Source organism: Microtus oregoni, unplaced genomic scaffold (assembly GCF_018167655.1).
Source record: "Microtus oregoni isolate MIOR12 unplaced genomic scaffold, Mior012 000037F_ref0000500, whole genome shotgun sequence".
In the NCBI taxonomy this organism is placed as follows: Eukaryota; Metazoa; Chordata; class Mammalia; order Rodentia; family Cricetidae; genus Microtus; species Microtus oregoni.
Window position 1 is genome coordinate 17,239,592 of NW_024543096.1, and position 21,016 is coordinate 17,260,607.

Consider the following 21,016-nt stretch of genomic DNA (forward strand, 5'->3'; position numbering starts at 1 on the left):
AAACATAGAAACACTATTTTATGAAGAAAGATTACATGATCTATTTTCTGCTGATGGATCTTTGGGACTCTGTCAAGAGCTTTGATATGGCAATGAAGGTTTCAAGCTCTGGGGTCAGAGCACAAAAGCAGCTGAGAGAGGTACCAAAAGCAATAGCACAGTTTGAAGTATGAGATCCAACTATGTTCATCCAACATATCTTTTTACTTGAAGTGCATTTTCTGGACAATCCTCTAAAATCTACTTGCTTATCTAAAATGTAGATGTTCCCAGACTTATGCTCTGTTACATGAATGTGGTTTTTTGACCATTTGTTTTCCTTTCCTTGGTGTGTCTTGTCATGTTTGATTGTCATAATCTTTGTTTGCCATAGATGTCCAAAGGAAGGAATGTTTCTGGGAAAGATGCGATCATTTGTTAAAATACATAAAAGTGAGGGCTGTGAGGATTAATTTCATGACAACTTGACTAGGGTAGAGTGTTCACATAATTTGATTATGCGACACACTATGTGAGTCTGTAAGGTTATGTGTGGTTGAGATACATATCTCAAATTAACACTTGAGATAAGTAATGAAGATTGAATTCTCCTCTGTAGGCAGTCATCACCCATCCAGTTTAAAGGTCTGAGCAGAGTGGACATTGGAGCAGGGAATGTTTGCTCTCTTTTTCTCTCTTACTCTCTAGAGCAGAACACTGCTCTTGACTCTGGGCAGTACTAACCAAGAATAAAATTATGCCTTGGTTTTCCTGCAAAACTCTAGAGCACATCCTTGTCTTAGGTACCAGTTTGGTTCTCCTGTGAAAATCTTGACAAATGGAAGAACCCTATTGCGAGGCTAAGGTGGCCAGTCTGTGGAACACCAATGCTCTGGAATGCGCTATATGTAAAATGTCAGTCGTTTGCAATGTTGATCAGCTGCTTAGTTTGCTTCATCTTCAGGAAGAACCAGCAGATAGAAACTGTTTCTAATTTGAGTAAATTAATACTTTATTGAGGAGATGACAATATTCACAAGAAGTTGATTCGTGTGACTCATTGAGAAGTATATTTTACTGAGAGAAATTTTTTGATATGTAAAATCATATTTTTCATATCACTAACTTTCCAAAGTTACACACTGTCTCACACTCATGAAGCAGATTCTGAAAGTACAAGACCCTCAGCAACTATTTTTCCTGAAGTTCATAATGTAAAGTGGGCCTTAATACATACACAGTAGTTTTATCTCCATTTCTTCATGAAAATGAATCAAAAGCCAAACACAGAACCAGGAACTGCCTACACTGTTATGTATGTTAGGATTATGAATGCTGGTATTCAGGCATTATGCTGGCCTTTGCCACCTGGCAGGACACACTCAGGCAGTACTTTGGCCAGTCCAGCGTCCTATAGCTGCTATGTCACTAATCTGTATGCAGGTAGAAAAAGGCCCCTTGAGGCAGAGGCAAGCGTATCTCTGTGAGTTTGAGGCCAGGCTGGTGTACAAGAGCTAGTTCCCGGACAGGCTCTAAAACTACAGTGAAACCCTGTCTTGAAAAAAAAAAAGAAAGAAAGAAAGAAAAAGACAAGCTCCAGTCGGGCGGTGGTGGCTCCTGCCTTCAATCCCAGCACTGGGGAGGTAAAGACAGACAGACATCTGTGAGTTCAAAGCCAGCATGGTCTACAAGAGCTAGTTCCAGGACAGGCACCAAAACTACAGAGAAACCCTGTCTTGCAAAACCAAACCAACCAAACCAACCAACCAACCAACCAACCAACCAACCAACCAACCAACCAACCAAACAACCAAACAACCAAACAAAAAAAAACAAGTTCCACCCATTCCTGTTCTCTTTACTGTTCTTCTGAAGAGGCAAGTAGGTCCCTACCTCTCTCTCTCTCTCTGTCTCTGTCTCTTTCTGTCTCTCTGTCTCTGTTTCTCTCTCTTCTATCTCTCTCTCTGTCTCTGTTTCTTTGTCTGTCTGTCTCTCTCTGTCTCTGTTTCTGTCTTTCTTTTCTCTCTCTCTCTCTCTCTCTCTCTCTCTCTCTCTCTCCCGCTTCCCCTTCTCTCAATAAACTCCTCACCTAAGCTCTGTCTGCATGGCATCACCCACTGTGGTTTGTCTCTCACCCACCGCAAAGGTCGCTCCCATGCAAAATCATTACATTGTGAAAATGGAAAACCTAGATTCTAAGTATGAAATTGGAAACATGAATGAGAAATTGGAGGATGTATTTGAATTTTAAAATCCTAAGGAAAACCTGGGGTTTTATACACCCTTCCATTTTAAAACAAAACATCACCAGTTAGAGAGAACAAATTATTACTATTATTATATTTTTGCATTTATTTAGTTGGAGCCCATGCACTGGCATGGAATATTAGTCAAATGTATATTGGCAAAATAAATAAATGAATAAACAAATAATACTATTTATATATAGGAATTTCTTTCTCTAACTCAACTTTTTACTTACCCTTCCTTAACCTTCAGTGGAAGGTTTTGACTTCATCAAAATTGTTTACTTTAGGTTGAAGTCTCATAGAAACAAAATAAGCATAACCTTCTTGAGCCCATAACCACACATATTAAATGCTAGTGAAGTATTAGCCTTAGATTCTGGTAGAACCACTACAGTTTGCTTTTTTAAAAATCTATTTCATGTATTTCAAAAATATGTAACCAAAGGATGAGAATTTTTGATGGATAATAAACACATAGCTAGATGCATCATTTTAAGTATGTATTTCATTTGGTTGTGGCTAATGTGAGCATTCCTGTTGACATATTGAGAGATTAGCCTGTTTCTCCCCTCCTGGAATACTTGCTCACATCATTTCAGATGTGGAACTGCAGAGACGAGCTTCATTAGCTAGGGACCAAGGCACACAAACCATCCACTTTGGTCTTTTGTTCAGCGTAATGCTGAGAATCATTGTCCCTCAGTACCTTAAAAATCTGTGAATCCTAAAGGTGTACCAGAGTTTGTTTGCATCATTTGCTGATGGAAAGCACAGCATGTATACACAGTAAACACCGCCCTGAACATTTGTGTACAGATCTTTGTGTGGGCATGTATTTTCATTTCTGTTTCAAACACCTAGGTGTGGACTGTCTATGTGGTATGGCTTGTTTAATTTTACAAGAGACAAGTTCTTTGCTAAAGTTGTCTCATTTTGTGTTCCCGCAAACATACTATGGCAATACCATTTGTTCTAGATCCTGCCGACATTTGGTAGTTGCCAATTTACATTTACCATGGTAGCATGTGTGGTGTGTCTCATTAGTGTTTAATTTGCATTTCACTGTGATGATTAATACCACAGTTAAACATACTTTTTCAATGTTCAGGTGTGTTTTTGTTCGGTTAAAAACAAACAAAAAATAATTTGCTCCTAAAAAAAAGCCTCAATGTTTTACAGCTTTAAGTTGTAAGAATTCTTAATATATTTTGGCTGCCAGTCTTTTTCATACCTATATATTCAAAATACTTTCTTCTAGTCTCTCACTTTCAATTTCTTTGTTTTAAACAATGCCATTTGATTTTTTTTTTTTTTGGGAGAGTGTCTAACCACATTGATCTGAAAATTGCTGTGTAGGGCAGGCTGGCCTCAAACTCACACCTGTCTTCATTGCCTACCTAAGTGCTAGGTTTAAGGCATGTGCCATCACACCCAACTGAACAATTCCATTTCAAAAGAAGCCAATTTTGATGAACTATAACTCAATAATTTTTAATTTTAACATCTCTTATGTCTGTTATCATAATGTTATCCATAGTGTAATTTGTTCTAAGTTGTCAATCATAAATCATAAATCAGTTCTAGTGGTCCTTTTTGTTGTGGGTTGTGGTGGTGGTAGTATTGGGGATTAAATTCAGGGCTTTTCATGCCAGTAGAACTCTCTACATTTGACCTACAGCTTGAGCCCCAGAGTTCAGCTTTTTATTCAAAGTGCGCAAAAGTCCTCCTTCATCTAATTTTTCTGCTTTCATTGTTTCCTCTTCTGTGTCAGAGTGGTGAGACCATGCTGATATTTGTCTGGGACTTTGCAAACAAACCACTAAGACCAATGGTATAAATGGTGATTTACACCAACTGTACCGTTAAGAGCAATGGTTCTCAACCTGGGGGTTGTGATCCCTTTGCCATCATGGGGTTCACCTGAGGCCACTGGAAAACACAGACATTTACAATATGATTCACAACAGTAGCAAAATTATGAAGTAGTAACAAAAATAATTTTATGGTTGGAGGTCACCACAACATGAGGAACTACATTAAAGGTCACAGCGTTAGGAGGGCTGAGACCCACTGACTAAGAACATTGATTTGTTCTGCCTGAGGACCACGAGGGCACATAGCGTAGATGAAAGTTAGGCTGGAGCCCTAGACCATGCGCAGACGAGTGGTGCAGCCAAGCCAGAGCAGCAGGGGTGAAGTGAGGGCAACTGTATTAACAGCTTGGCTTTACAATGTCCTAAGAATCAGAACGTCCCTTTTGTAATGCTGCACATTTGCAGCTTGGTTCAGCCTAGTATAAGGCATATCCATTTTATTAACTTTTTAAAAAGAGTCAGAATTTATGTCCTTCAACTATCTCTCTGTTCAAATAGTTTTTAAATTTTCTCTCAACTCTATCATTCTTTTTTTCCTATTTATATACCTTGAAGTTACTTTTAAACATTTACCAACTTTTAAAGAGAGATGTAAGAGCTTTCAACTTGATAATAAGAACTCTTTGAACATCGCTTTAGCTAATTTCTATAGGTTTGGGCATTTTTCATTTTAAATTTTATGCATGCAGTTCTTGGTAACTATTTCTTTCTAGAACATTTAATCCTGGCTCAAATGATGCAGGATTTCACAGAAGCGATGAAATGCTACTTCATCTTCCTCTCTTTGTGCTAATATCATCACACCTCCTTTTACATATACTTCACAAGACCTATCAATTCACAGACGTGATTTTCACACTGGTCAATTATTTGGAAGATGTATAAAGACAAGAGAGCATGTTTTCAGTTTATTCCTATATTGACTAGCATTGGTCTTCCTCATTCCAGTATTTCACAGGCTATATTTCTCATTCATTGTCAAAATTTTTAGTTTCTTATAGTCTGCTTATGATAAATCAAGTCATTTGTATCCTTGTCCTTACTTGAAATACAGTTTAATCATAAATTTCCATGTCGACAGACACTGTTTTTCTCTCAGCAATTTAGCTCTTTATCTATGGTGTTATTTATCCCATTGTATATAAGAAATCTTTCAATTTTATTTTATTATTTTATTTTGCTATATATGTCTTGGTTTTCCTTTTATCACCTTGAAATTTTTTACTTCATGACTAGTTTTGTTAGTTTGATAATGTGTCTTGATATGTTTTATTCACAGTTTTAATATTCATTGAATTTTTTGAGTCTGTAGTTTATAGTTTTCCTTGATCTTGACAAAAATCAAGCCATTCTACTTCTGACCACTTCTCTATTTGCTCCCCTCATTCTGGGGGTTCCTCTTTCTTGTCTCTGCTTGCTCCTTTTCTTCTTGAGGATTCCTCTCTTGCATTTATCAATTGCTTGATCTCACCTTCTGGCCAAGTGTTTTCTGTGAGTTCCATTTGCTCTATGCCTGTTTCCTGTCTTGCTTCTGGCTCAAACCTTTGTGCCATCATAGCTGTAATTATTTTTAAGTTAATATTGCATAGTGCTGTACTATTTCTTCTTTTAAAAATGTTAGACTGTTGTTTTTGATGAGTGACTATCTTTCTGTGTGTGTTACATTGCTATATGTGTGTGTGTGTGTGTGTGTGTGTGTGTGTGTGTGTGTGTATGTAGCTGCATGTATACTTGCCATGCATGCATGCATGGGGCCCAGAGGGTGACGTCTGATCTGAGTTATCTTCCTCATTCACTTATCCATCTTAGTTTTTGAGATAAAGTCTGTTGCTGAATTTGGAACTTGTCAGTGGATTGCCTGGCTAGCAAGCTCTAGGAATTCTCCTGTCTCTACTCCTAGTGATGGGTTAAAGACACTTTGTCATCATGCCCAGATAGTTTATATGGCTGTTGGAGATTTAAAAAAAAAAATCAGATCTCCAAGCTTTCACAGAAAGTACTTTATACACTGAGCAATCTCCATACTTCCATAGTCCTACACCCTTCTTCTCTCTTCTTTTTTCCTTCTTCTTTCTCCTCCTTCATTTTCTTTTTCCCCTCTTCTTACTCCAACTTCCTCTTTCAAATTTAAATGTATTTGTGATTGAAATATAGACACATACAATCTGTATATTCATGGAGTATCATATAACATTTTGTTAATGTATGTATTTGAAGTATTATAACTCTCCTTATACATTTATCATTTTTATAATAAAGCAGTAAAAATCCTTTAAATAGTTACCATCTATAGTCATATCAGGGATTTTTTTGTTCCTGTACATGAATGAACATACCATATTCACATTTATTCAGTATTCTTTCATTTTTTAATTATGCACACTATTAAAATGAATTATTCAATCTTGTTCTGTGTTCAGTGAAAATGACAGCTTTGAAACTTCCCATAGATGTTTGTTATTTGTATTTACTGAGGCCATTTTTGCAGACTCTTATTATATAGCCCATTCTGGTCACCAGTTTCTGTCCTTCCTGTTACCAGTACTGAGTGCAGGGATTGGAAGTGCACTGATCTTTGCCTCCCTTTCGATAGTTTAGAATTCTTTATGTTTATTTTTCTTACATGATAATGCTGTAATATGTATATATAGTTTCTCTTTGTCTACAATGTGGCTTCATTGTTATCTTTTATAATTTTTTTGTTTTCTAAATAATTAAGGAAGCTAAAACTTCAACCAGATAATATTTATGGTTATAATGAACACACAAATGATATTTTATATTAATTTTTTTTGTTTTGTCTTTTAATTTTATGTCAAAAATAAGACTTCTCTAGGTATGATACATTTGGCTTAGTATGTAAATATTGCTAATTACAAGAACCAATTAATTTTTGCATATAATTTCATATAGTGGGAGACATCAGGAACAAATGTGTCACTATGCCTAAAGGCTAAGAACATTTCATGAGCAATGTCGCAACTGCTGTGTTTCAAGTTTCAATTTTACCTTTCCCTTATCAATGAGATCATAGGTCATAAGAATATTCTCAAGCAATGATTAGAAGATTTTCTGTGTGACATCAAGCTTTGCAGAACTTATTTTAATCAATGCTTATAAAAAGGACTCTTCTGCTTGAATAATATGTGTGGAACGTGAATTAAATTTTCCTCTATTGAATTTGAATAGATTTTTCTCTTAAAAGATCAAAATTATCTGTAGGAATCACATATTCTTTTTAAAGGATCAGTAATGGTAGCCTAGTGTTATGTTTATCAAGAGCATGAAAAGAAAGAACAAAAGAAGGAAGGAGAGAAGTAAAGAAAAGAAGAAAGGGGGACAAAGAAAATTAAAATAAAGGGGGAGGGGAAACAGGCAAGAGAAGCTGTCACTATTCCTCTGACATTAGATATTGTGTGTAGGCTAAATAAGAACTAGCGTTTGTTTATAATAAAATGCTTCACATAATAAATATCACAGTGCTGAAGATTTCTAAGCAGTGAACAGGATAACTGGTTGTGAGTTTTGTAAGTTCCTTGAGTTATTTTTTCTTAATATAGGTAGGTACTCTTTTCTTACATAGATACATTCATATTTAATTCACAGGTATACGTATTTAATCAAGAACAGATACTTTTCTTTTGCCTTGTTTGATAATAATGCAACTAAAATCTTTAACCTCTGTGAAATATATTCTGGTAGATACTTTGCTGTTGCTTTGAGTGTGTGTGTGTGTGTTTGTATGTGTATGTATATATGCACATATGGAAGCCAGAAATTGATGTTTGATGTTTTCGTCAATCACTTTCTAACACACACACACACACACACACACACCCCTTATTATATTGATATGTGTTAACTTTGAGTTTGTAAGCAAGTGTGCATCTGTATGTTTTGGGTTCGTTGTATGTGCATGTGTAGGCCATGACTTGTGTGTGTTAAGAGGGCAACTGGTAGGTGTCAGCGTTTCCCCTCCACCGTATGCATTGGAAATTAAACTGGGTTTTTTCAAGCTTGGGCATCGGTGTCTACTTGCTGAGCCATCTCCCTGGTCATTCCACCATGTTTTTCACATCTCACCCTCAACAGACCCACTGGGAGGCCACAAAGTCTTAAGGATCCTCCTATATCTGCACCCCTAATCCCAGGAATTCAAGTGTGCACAGCTGCACTGGGCTTCTGTGTTAGTGCTCAGGATCTGTCAACTTGCAAGCCGAAACCTGTGCTGAGTCATCTCCCAGCCCATCTGTGGTTCTAATTACATTAAAAGTGACTTTAATGTGTATTTCTATTTTTTAAATAGGTTCCAGTCCCATTGCCTTCTTCATGCAATACTGCTTCTGTGTTCGTAACGAAGAGTGTGATGGAATTGTCATAGAAGATCTTGAAGGTTTAAAAATGTATTTTCTTATGAAAATGTTATTGAAATAAAAACTAAATTTTAGGCAGAGTAGATGACTGAGAGAACTCATTTAAGTTTCATAAATAGGTTTTATCTAACCACATTTCAGTAACTAATTATGGCAACATGTAAGAAATCAATTGTCAAGATCTGTTTTCTACTTTGTACACCATCCAAGGGCAGTGCTCCTTTCAAAGCTGTTATTCTTGTCTGCCATCATCTGGGTAACCTCTAGGTTCTTAACTAGGTCTTTTCAAAAATATTATTAAGTCAACTCTATCTTACCACAATTTTTTTTATTCTCAATAATATATGAAATAAATTATTCTCTTATATAAAGCCTCTACAGAGTAAAAAACAATGTCAGGCCTTAGAATATCAAAAGGAAAGCAATTTAAAATTAATAAGAGAGAGAATTGGTCGTAGGTATTATTGTAAGGGTCTTATATGTACGAGAGAAAGATTTATCTCTAGAATTCTATTTTCCAGCTTAATTTGGTTGCTACTCGAATCAGAAAATATCTATTAGATCTAAATTATAATCACTTTTATGCAACAATGAATGAACTATACTTTTTAGATCTGCAGACTAACTATGCACATCACTCCAGTTTACAGCCATGATATTCTAGGGTAAAAACGAAGCCTCATTGAATGTAGGAAATTGTGACTTCTGTATTTACATTTGAGAGTTTAACCAATCATGAACAAAAAATATTTTCAAAAAATTATGCCTATACTGCACACATCTATATTTTTCGTTCTTCTTTGTGAGATTTATACATTTATGCTGTAGGAAATACAAGTAGTCTAGAAGGGATTTAATATACGCATGAAAATATTTTTGTATTAAAGACAATTTTGTGATACTATTTTTAAAATTTAATTTTCAGATTTTATTTATTGTTATGTTTGCGTGTGAGTGCCTACATGAATCTATTTCCACTATGTGCATGTCTTGTATTTTCAGAGGCCAGGAGGGGGTATTAGATTGGAGCTAGAGTTAGTGGGGGTTGTGTGTGTGCTAAGAGCAAGCATCTAGGCAAGAGTAGCAAGTGTTCTTAACCACTGAGCCATCTACAGAGCCCTCAGTGTGATACTATTTTATATAAAGCACTCATGATACTCCTTTATAGTAAGAGGCTGCTCAGGTTCAGACAAGAATGAGACACATCCTGAACTAACCCTGGGATCCCGAAGTGATGAGTATATTTCATATTGATATTAAAGTTAGTTCTAAGCAAAGAATATGAAAACAATTTTTGTTTCTACACTTCACTAAGAAAATTTATACTTTATGGAATATAGCATACACATGTGTAATCCCACCATCGCCACAGTTTCTGAATCTTGCTTTATTCTCTATGTTCTAGAAATACCAATTTTGTTCTATTACTTTATCCTAACAGAGAACAGGGGAAAAAAAAAGAAAGAAATCTACTTACAGCCAATCAACATGACACAAATGGAGAAGATTTTCTCCGAATTGGTGTTGGGAGACACATTTCCAAATCCTACACTGGTCAAACTGCTGAAGGTAAAATAAAGTGCCGTGACGTATTTGTCTTTAATGGACGGTCCAGAACTCGAGTCACTGTCATTGTAACGTTTCCCAATTTGTTGTCCTAAGGAATCCAACCATCCAATTTTGTCAGTCAGATAGGGCCTCTCTACATTCCCAATCGCATACCAGATGCAAGCCAGCCAGTGGGCAATCAGGGCAAATATGCACATTAAGAGCATAAGAACCGCGGCGCCGTATTCGGAATAGCGATCCAGCTTCCTGGCCACGCGCACAAGACGAAGGAGCCGCGCAGTCTTCAAAAGACCAATTAATGTTGTTGTCTGTGGAAAAAAATGCGAATGGTCAGAAACAGCCATTTCAAGGTATGTTCTTGTAAGGTTGAACTGTTAACAGAAAATGGGAAAACGAACGAAGGCTTGAATCAAGTATGAAGATTAGTTCTTCATCCAAAGAGTATTAATTCCACTTTGAAAAATATGGGACTTTGGAACCCAATGTCTTGGCATGCAAAATCCATGGAATGAGAGTCAGCTTTCACAAGGTCTACAAAAGTGACTTTCATGCAATATGTATGCCCTACTAAAGTGTTCCTTCCTCAACCAATGTCCAGGGAGTTGATTGTGTGTCTACCACGTACCACGCACCACAATTACAATGCAGGAATAAAGTTCTCTCTAACAAAGACAGACAATTATATAGACAAGGGATCTCCTCTAATGAAGAGAAAAAAAAAGTCTGCTATTTCCTGGCAGAGAGACTGAAAAGTGAGATCTTGGGATTAGCATTAGTTATGGTTATTGCATAATTGCTATTTGGCAATATAGTTTGTGGTAGAGATCACAAGAGAGGAAGACCCCAAAAGACCTTTCTAACTAGGCTGTACTGAAGTTGAAAAACACCTGAGCGATGTGAAGGAGTCAGCCAAGCTCCTCTTGTAACTGTTAGGAGCCCTTAGTGGATACCTGCATGCACGAATTACAATCTTTATTTAAATATCTCTTTCTTTCTTTTCTCTTGAATGCGTCAAATTCATAAATCGTTTCTTGGTATCCTGATGACCTCACAATTGTATTTTGGAGTATGCTGCATGTTAACTAATTGCATGATTGTTGCTGACCAGGTAGTTAACGATAGGATACTTTTACATAATAACAGGATATTTAACTGGTTGTTGAGAATCGAAATCTGATAAGTACAAATTACAAGTTCATTTCTTATGTTTCCTAAATAATGTCAACTAGAAGTAGTATATAATTCGCAGAGCGTGTAATTATTCCATAGTAACATGGTGTTTACCAATCAATTATTGAGTCATTTTAGCTCTTTATTGTGGTGTTTATTTTACAAAGTACTTCCAAGTGTGTTAAGAACGCTAGTGTTTTAATTGAAGAACTAGCACACAGAGTAGCTATTGCCCCATTGCTATAAAAATACTGATTTAGTGAAAAATATTACTGAGTATACAGGAAAACTTTTAATGGAAACATTGTAGAAAATCCTCCCTTTGTTCCTTTGTTACAGTCAAGCAAAGGAAAATACTTTATTTTCCCTTGAATTCATTTCTCTAAGATTGGAACTCTTCAAAAGTAGGAGGACTTTGCCTAGCTTGGATGGACTTATCATAACAGGATTATAGTTTTTTTCATCTTGGTTGTGCCAATAAATAAGTTAATATTTTTCACAATGCAATGCAGAAAACAGGTTTTCCCTCTTCACATCTTTAAAGACACATGCCCCATCAATGAATTCCAGAATTTAAGAGAGCATTACAGAGTTCACTGGAAGTAAAGTAAAGTTCCCTATTTATACAAATACAACAGAAAGTCCAGTTATGTACATGGACTTTCGAACAGGCAGCCTTATAAGTTCTACGTGGATAGCTCTATGCCGCATTGGACAGGTTCTTTTTATACTCGGGCTTTAGCTGCTTTGTTTATAAATGGAAATATGAGGTCTACACGGGTGTAGGTAATATCTAATAAGTGATAGATCTTCATATTTCTATTTAAATATTTCCTCATATTTCTGTTTCTACTTATAGGAACTTTATGTTATAAAATGTGTTGATGGAGGGCTGGAGAGATGGCTCAGAGGTTAAGAGCATTGCCTGCTCTTCCAAAGGTCCTGAGTTCAATTCCCAGCAACCACATGGTAGCTCACAACCATCTGTAATGGGTTCTAGTGCCCTTTTCTGGCCTGCAGGCATACACACAGACAGAATATTGTATAAATAATAAATAAATAAATAAATAAATAAATAAATAAATTAAAAAATGTGTTGATGGAGCTTACATACTTTCCAAATATACTACATAGACAATTGGAATCTCAAATGGATGCCTGGCATCATGGATTAGGGTGCCCTCAGAAAATGGATGGGTCTTGGAAAGACAAGAACTTCATCCAGGTAAATGATTGCCAGGCGCTTACAGCAGGAGTCCCATTTGCTCAGTCTCGCCACGTCTGCCCAGTTCAGACTCTTGAGTTTATTTCTTCTCCTAACACTGCTGCCTGTTTATGTGTGTTTCAAAACCAGAGCTTGTTAAGTATTATTGTGCAAATACTAAAATTCTTATTTAGTTTTAGAATAAAACGTTTCAAAAATAATTTAAATATAATGGAGATTTACCAGGTAGTAGGTTAAATTAAGTAAATTCCTTACAGAACACTGACAGTTTCATAATGGGTTGTAAAGCGGTAGACTACAAGGAAAATAATAAAAATCTGCTGCGTAGGCTTCATACCCTTGTGCGTTTCCACCTCGAACACTCTAAAAATTTCTACTATATTTACTTAGTAATGAAAATAGAATTTATGTGAAGCTAAGGTCTTTCAAGAATATAAATCAGTATAATTTACATGATCACATATGAATGACAAATATTCTAAGAGAAAATAAGTTTAAGAAGACATGGACTCGTTCACAATTTTTATACCTGATAATTACAGGAAAAATAAGAGAAAGGAAGGGCAGAAGGAGATACAGGAGAGGCAGGAGGGGGGAGTCGAAGAAAAATAAGCCGGATGGAAGAGGAGAGATGAAGTTGTGACTCACTTTCGTTGTCAGGAGAGGTGGAATGAACAGTCCCTTTGATAGTCATTCACGACTCTGTAACATTTACCCAAGCTCAACTACATGAGCTAGTTTTATGTTGTACCATTTTTCTGTTGACAAATGCTGCCAACTCTCTTGGATCGTCTTTGCTACTGACCCTTGTGCATACTGCCATACTGTCTTGCCTGAGATTATAGAGATAAGATAAGGGATGGCACCAAATCTCTGAGAGAATAGGCCAGGACATTTCCGATCTCTGCTTGCTGAGTAGCTTTTGGCAAAACAAAACAAAACAAAACACACACCTCAGCATGTCCTAAACTTTGTTGACTTTTATAAATAGGGTAATAAAAATAGATAATAAGCAAGAAGTACTTCTGCAGTAGTGAAGGAAGGTACTTTGCCAATTTGACTTATGAGCTATAGTAAGGAAGACACAAGGGGTCCTAGAATATCAAACTTCATCTTATAGTACCTGTGCGATGTAGAACTCAGCTCATTCATTATGGCTGAAAAATATTCAATTTTTTCCAGACTGTAATAGTAAAGAAACTTTTCTCATAGAAGATTTTCATTTTAAATGTCCTGTTTAGTGCTTTTTAATTTGACAACTTTCCTTCACAAATACAATTATTTATATCTCTTGAATAATGAGTATAATTCAATTATATTGTTTTAAAATATCTGATATTTATTAAAGGTCTTAATTCCTTCTGATATTGGTAGAAATTAAGTTTCCTCATTAAATAAATGACTTTTTTTGATTAAAGATACAACTATACACTTGGAAAAATGCTGTATCAGAGACCAGAATAAAAAATTATATTAATATTTTTGATGAACGTTGTGTAATAAATTAATCAATATTTTCCTTCACTGTTGTAAAACTTTCCAAAGTACTGAAATTAGTTAATTCCTGTCAGGATTAATATTATTAAAAATAAGTCTGTGTAGGGTTAGATTGAGAAAGCTTTGCCAATAAGAATTTTTTTTTTTTTGTTTTTGGTTTTTCGAGACAGGGTTTCTCTGTAGCTTTGGTGCCTGTCCCGGAACTAGCTCTTGTAGACCAAACTGGCCTCGAACTCCCAGAGATCCGCCTGCCTCTGCCCCCCCCCCCCCCCCCGAGTGCTGGGATTAAAGGCGTGCGCCACCACCACCCGGCAATAAGAAAAATTTATATGCTGAAAAATTTTAAAATTTACTTTGTTAGTATTTATAAAAATCTTATAATAAAAATGTTTAGAGTCCTTAGAAAACTTAAAGTCACTTAATAAAAGTTAACATTTAGGTAAATTATAGCAATTATTTTTTTTATAAATGATGAAATATAAACATGTTCTCTTTGGTTTTATAGGATGGACTAAAGAATCAGACATCAATGAAACTTCAGTTGAATGCATTATTCCACCCTACTTCCCAATAAATAAATGTATGGGGGATACAGAAATATTTGCAAATAAAAATTGCAAGATTCCATATTCAATGTTTCTGCTTTAAATTTTATTCCAGGTATTCCCATTCAAATGTATACTTTACACACCATTTAATCAATTATTTAAATAATGCGGCTCAATGATAAAATTGTCTAGTTTCTAGCCTTTTCTTTCAGTTGTCTAATACTTTTCATCATTTCTGAGGACATGTTTATTAAAACTATCAATATCTGTATTTGGATATGTGCAGAATCCCGAGGAATTATCTAGCTTGTTTCTTTATTCAAATCAAATTCCACAATTGCTTTTACTAACTATGTATTCCAAAGAAATGATTCTACAGTTTGCTGCGGAATTCCTTTCAATTCCAAGCTTAATGATTGATACACATACACTGTATCATAGTTAACAATCTATTATACTGTAATGTTAAATTCCTTTCTATATCACTGCAGTAACATAGAAACTGGGCATCAAATAATTGTAAGTTTTAACAGAGAAATAAACCATCACATGTAGAAGTATGGATGTTATACCCTTTTAATTGAATTTTTAACTTTTAATTGAGTTTTTAACCAAGAAAATTGCATTCTATATAATCTCTATCATTTTTAGTCAGTCACACATATATTATATGTAAAAGATTCACTTAAAGAAAATTTCTTTTCCAATTGGTCATCTGTATTTAAGTCACATGTCATGCCAGAGTTGAGAGGCATGATCAAAGCTCCAAGTGGAGCTCAAGGAAAATTTCTGTAAAATACAAGCCAAACACTATCTAAAAAGAGAGAAATAGCTATGCTATTGTTGACATGCATATACACAAAATTTTATGCTGTGCTCTGTCATTTCAAGAGAAATATCAATACCTCATTCACATAATAATGTCTAGGAAATTCATGGCATCTAGCATAAAGATCAAAGGCAAGGAGAACAGCTCACAATATAATCAGAATTTCTACAGAAGACTACTAATGTTTTCTGTATGTTCACTCCACAGTTCGTTAGCGTAATGAGTGAAACGTTTTTTTGTGAGCAGACATTCCACTTTCCTATTGGAATTTTGCTTCAAAGAACCTCTAGTTATTTTGGTTCTAAAACCTTTCCTTCTTGTGTTTACTATTCATTTAAAAAATATCACTAAGGCATGAATCAGAGGTCAACAAAGCAAATAACTGAAAGCTAGAATTTTAATTATCAGGGGAGGAAGGAGATAATATTGTGTTTCTAAGTAGAGCTCTCTAGGTCCTAAGTGTTAATGTCTTGAAAATTTGCCATGGATATCCAAATATGGGCAAATCTGAAGCAGATAATCAAAACTGATTTTGTGGAGACAAAAGGAATGATATTGTCCTTCAGCATCAATGATATTGATGCAAATTATTGTGGCAGTGTCACACTTGAGGAAGCCAAAGTTAGGAACCACAGAACTATTTCTCTTTCTAGATGATACCAGCATCAGTAAGACAGAAATAATATAGGCAAGCTGAGTAATCCCCTGCGCTCAAATTCTTCAAAATGTTTGCAACAGTAAAGGAGTGCATCTAGTTATTACTAATCACATTTAATTATAGTAAAAAAGTAATGTTAGTTTGAAAAATAAGAGTAATTGTGTCTTCTTTAGTAAAACCACATAGTCATGCTATCCACCTATTGTGAGTATGTGTGATTTACAGATAAAATGGTATTGTTACAATATTAGATTTAGGAGTTGACCATAAATAAGATAGTTTAACGTTCAGGTAAAGGATGATATTAATAGTTAATTGACAGTGAGAAAAAATATTTTCTTTATGTTAATTGATGATGCTAACATGTAAGAAAAAGTCATTCAAATAGCTCAGCAAAAATTGTTCCTACTTTTAATCATTAGAAATTAACATCTTCATTAATTTGCCCATGCATATTTGCATGTAGTTTCACGAGTACATGAAAGCCTGGGTGTTTGTATTCCAGATATGGCCACCACATTACATATGTTTAAACAGTACAGTTGTCCCTAAAATTTAAAACAGAAAATCTGATTTTAAAGTTCACCAAATGTGAATCTTCCCGCATGTATGCATATATGTATGTATGTATATATGTATGTATGTATGTATGTATGTTTGTATGTATGTATTGAGATGAGGTTTTGTTAAATAGCCCAAGATGGCCTTCTTCTCCCATATGCTCAATACATGGGCATGTACAGCTAAGTCTGGTCTATAGACTCTTTTAAAAAATTTACACAGAAATTGATGTGCAATTCTGATAGAAAAGGACTCGTTCAAACCACCCATTACTGTGATTCTATCTAATTTTTAATTTAAAGGCTGTCTTCTCTCTTTCATGTGTGTCTTTCTAGCTACTCACAGGTTGCCTAATTTGTTTCCCAGCCATCTGTATTTGTAGGACTAATAAGCATCTCATACTTATGATGGCCAAAACATCTCACTTTACACTTTTTTTCTCCTGCACAGTACACCTGTTTCTCCCCATGATTTTACCATCGGGATAAAGACATTACCATCTATGAAAGTTGCTTCTAAGCGTACCTTCTCTCTCATCCCTACTCCCTCCTTAATAACTCAATGCGTGAACTACAAAATATGTTTTGAATCATTGTTAGTTCAGATTTTACTTTTATTTTTTTCATGGGTATTTAATTAACCAACAATTTACGATAGGGTGGCATTTAAAACCTTCCATAAATGTATCTACTTCCTACATCTCTATGGTGTCATGTGTCTATGCTGCTTTCTCGTCCACCACACATCACATTCTGGGCTTTCGTCTGGGCCCCTTGCTCCTGACTGCTCACCACAGAGAACGGTCTATGCAATCTTTTATATGTCAATCAAAATCAGTTCCATTCCAGAGAGTCTTGTTTAAGCCACAATAAACAGATCTTACGCTTCTTTGTGATTTAGTTCTCATATCTTAGCACCTCATCTCTGACTTTGACTCAGCCTTGCTGTCACTGGCATGTTTGCTCGTCTTCTAACATCTCAACCCGGACAGTCAACTGAGGAAATGCTCCAAATAGTTTTTTTTGAAGTGTTCTGTATTATAGACTTACATGACATAAATTTCCTTCTTTCTTCTCTCTCTCTCTCTCTCTTCTTTTTTCCTTTTTTTTTTTTTTTTTTTTTTTTTTTTGGTTTTTCGAGACAGGGTTTCTCTGTAGCTTTGGAGCCTGTTCTGGAACTAGCTCTTGTAGACCAGGCTAGCCTCGAACTCCCAGAGATCCGCCAGCCTCTGCCTCCCGAGTGCTGGGATTAAAGGCAAATGCCACCACTGCCCGGCAACTGTAAATTTCTTGTAAGCCTCAACTCAAACAGTCTTTTTTTTAGTGGCCTTTCCTAATCTCCAAGTCTGTTAGAAAATGACATATTATTGTTTCCACCCAATTTGTGTCATTTCAGCATTTGCTCTTCTATGGGAGTATAGAGCAGAAACATATCTAGCTGCTTGACTTCTGAATCTGGGATAATGCTGGCTGCTCTGAAAGCTACTCAGTAAACATTTGTTGATGAAGGAGATAGGGTATGGTGCTATTGAATAGGAATGATGTGCAGTGTAGGGTCCAGGAAGCCAGTTAATGGCCTAATCTATAAAACTGGAATAATAACTTCCCAGGCCTCGTGTTAGATGAAATAATTTTGTAGTTAATTTTACTTCTAAAATTTATGGGAAACACAGTATTAGATTTTAATGTTACCTCTTAGAAGAATGAGATCAGAATACATTGTGATACCTAGAAGAGTCTCCAACAAAATATTGCATTACCTAAATAATTTTCTTAGTGTTTTGCTGGTAATTTACATATGTAAAACCAAACATTGGGATATCTATTATTCGTTCCAGGAGTCTCCTCACTCTGTAAGCTTCAAATTCTTCACTTTCTTTTTCACCCTCTTTTCCTTAGACAATTTCAGTCCACAGTCATGTGACTCTCTTAAACTGTCCCTTGGTTTATTAAACAGAATTTTGCTCTAGTACTGATTTATCTGAACTACGTATTTTAAAGGAATTTTACATTTTTCAAAATGTGCAGTAACTGAAATGAAAATAATCTAACATTTCTAAATATTTCTAAATATACACTTTATTATTATTATTGATTGAATATAACTTTTCTTAATATTCTATTTGCCTATTCACTTGTTTTTCAATGTTTGAGTCACTGCTAGTGTGTGTATGGATAGTTAATGCACACGCACACACAGATACACACTAATACACAGTGTTCACACTTTTGAAACAGTGAAATTTTTATTCTAGTTCGTCAGGAAAAGTTTGTGTTATATAATTGCATGTATCCCCCATTATAAGAAATTCAAATATAAATATCAATGATGAAGTGTTTTATATTCTTGTGTTTTAGTTCCAACCCAAATTAGGAATCACCTTTAAAAGATCTTTAATGACTTTTTTTTCCTATTTCATAGGGGTTATTTCATTCTAATGCCAAATAAAATAAGAAATTAACAAGGAAGATAACTTTATTAGCATTCTTTTACAGATGATGAAAGGGTGCTAGGACTTCATCATATTCCATTGTCCTGAGCTCAACTAATCTACAGTTTAGACAAGCCTTTCTGTAGAAACAGAGACAATTCTAAGTGTTCTAATTCCCCCTGGATGACAAATATTCTTTTGTTCTGAAGCCTTCAGAGGCTAGGAAGCATGTATCTGCTGAGATCTCTTTTTCTCTTGGAATATGCAAATTAACAAACCAAGCAAAAGATGATGATGAATTCTTTGGGGCACTGATTTTTTTTAAAAAAAATTCATCATATTTCTTGGAGTTACTTTTATACCTCCCATGACGGGTAGTTTTAATTGTTAAATTGTGAACTTGATAAAATATAGAAAGCTTCAACGAGGGATTATTTCATTGGCTTGAGGTATGTCTGTAGGGGAATTGTTTTTGAATGCATTTATTGACGTGGGGAGACCCAGCCTGAAGTGTGTAGCACCATTTCCTGGGTTTGCATCATTGTATAAGGGAAGAGAGAGCAATTAAGCAGTAAGGATATATGTACTCATTCTCCTCTGCTCTTGGCTGTAACTCTGACCAGCTGCTTCAACTTCCCGAAGTCTTCACTCTCCCACACTGATAGAATGAATAGAACCTGGAACCTGGGATCTAAAGTAGACCCATTATCCTCTAATTTGTTTTTTTTGTCCATGTATTTTTATCAAAGCCTCAGAAAGGAAACTAAGGCACATATCTCCTGTAAATCTTTTCATTATATAAATATTTATGTGCTATAACAGTTAGTGATGGTTAAGTAATGGGGACACTAACTGAATCTGTCCCAAAGATTCCTTTGAAGATCTGATTATTTTTATGGACGCACTGTTCAGAAAATGTACTCAATACATCCAAACTTATCATATTTACGTAAGCTTTCCAACTTTATGAGGTATTAGCATTATGCATTTGATATTTTCTGAAATGTGAGGTGGAAGTGAAAGAGTTTTTGATAAAGGCATTTCATAAGGTGCCCTTTTTTATAGTTTGAACAAAGAACAAGTCTTTCTTTGTTCCACACCCTAATTAGTGATGTAAGAAAGAAAACAGCCTTAATGTTGGATAGCTTTGCACTCAAGAACTTCTTTGTACATATTTTACTCACTAGAGTAAAATGCTCTGTGGATGTGTTTTAAAATTTAAATTGTTGGCTACAGCATGGATAGTATTTTTGTATCTCTTAGCAAATATAGAAGTAATTTCAATTATTCACAACAGAAAAATGTCTTCATTTCATTTTACAACATTTCCAGGTGTAAATGAAATTTCATCTGTGAGATGTAGGACTATTTTTTTTTATCTAGTTAATGTAGATTTACTTTTACAATTGCAGTCTTTCAAAAAATAAAATTCTTAAGCAGCTCTTACCTCATCAGAACCTGATCCAAAAATCAGCAAGTCAAAAGGGATGGCTGCAACCATGTCAATCAGGAACCAGCCTTTGAAGTAGTGTATTGCTATTTTGGCAGGATCACTTACCACTTCTTCATTTTGATTTACATAGGTTGTTCTGAAGTTTATTAGAATGTCTATAATAAACATAATATCCACAATCAAGTCTACCACATTCAAAGGGCTACAAGAATAGCCACATTCTCGCCTTTTTTGTTCTTCTCTGTCATTGAGGAGAAAGGCTGCAGAGTAGGGGGTGAAGATAGCAGTATAAATGACCAGTAGTAAAATAAGCCAATCCCAGACTGCTTTGAAAGGGCTGTAGTGCAATATTGTAAATTTGTTGATACGTGGTGTCTGCAGCTTGTATTCTGGCAAGACATCTGCTCCCAAAGAAAGAACCTGAGTATAAGAAAGAAAAGCAGACATGCATAAAAAAATGCATTTTAAATTCTGTCATACCTGTAAAACAGTAAGGCAATTATAGAACATGATACATCAGGAAGGAGTCATGTTATTTTGACATACTCATGAAAAACACACATACATTTATATGAATCTTACATAATGATTTTTGGTGAT

The 21,016-nt window shown here is 35.2% G+C and overlaps 1 protein-coding gene across 4 annotated transcripts in view; it reads right to left on the reverse strand.

Annotated features, from left to right (window-relative positions):
- The window catches only part of Kcnh7 (potassium voltage-gated channel subfamily H member 7), a 421,266-nt gene that overhangs the window by 61,358 nt on the left and 338,892 nt on the right, over positions 1 to 21,016 (reverse strand). For all 4 annotated transcript variants that reach the window (XM_041631379.1, XM_041631378.1, XM_041631377.1 and 1 more), the window contains 2 exons: positions 20,411 to 20,836; positions 9,953 to 10,352 (listed from right to left, as the gene is read on the reverse strand). In XM_041631379.1, coding sequence (XP_041487313.1) covers positions 9,953 to 10,352; positions 20,411 to 20,836 — 826 coding nt within the window. The remainder of the gene's footprint in view (positions 1 to 9,952; positions 10,353 to 20,410; positions 20,837 to 21,016) is intronic.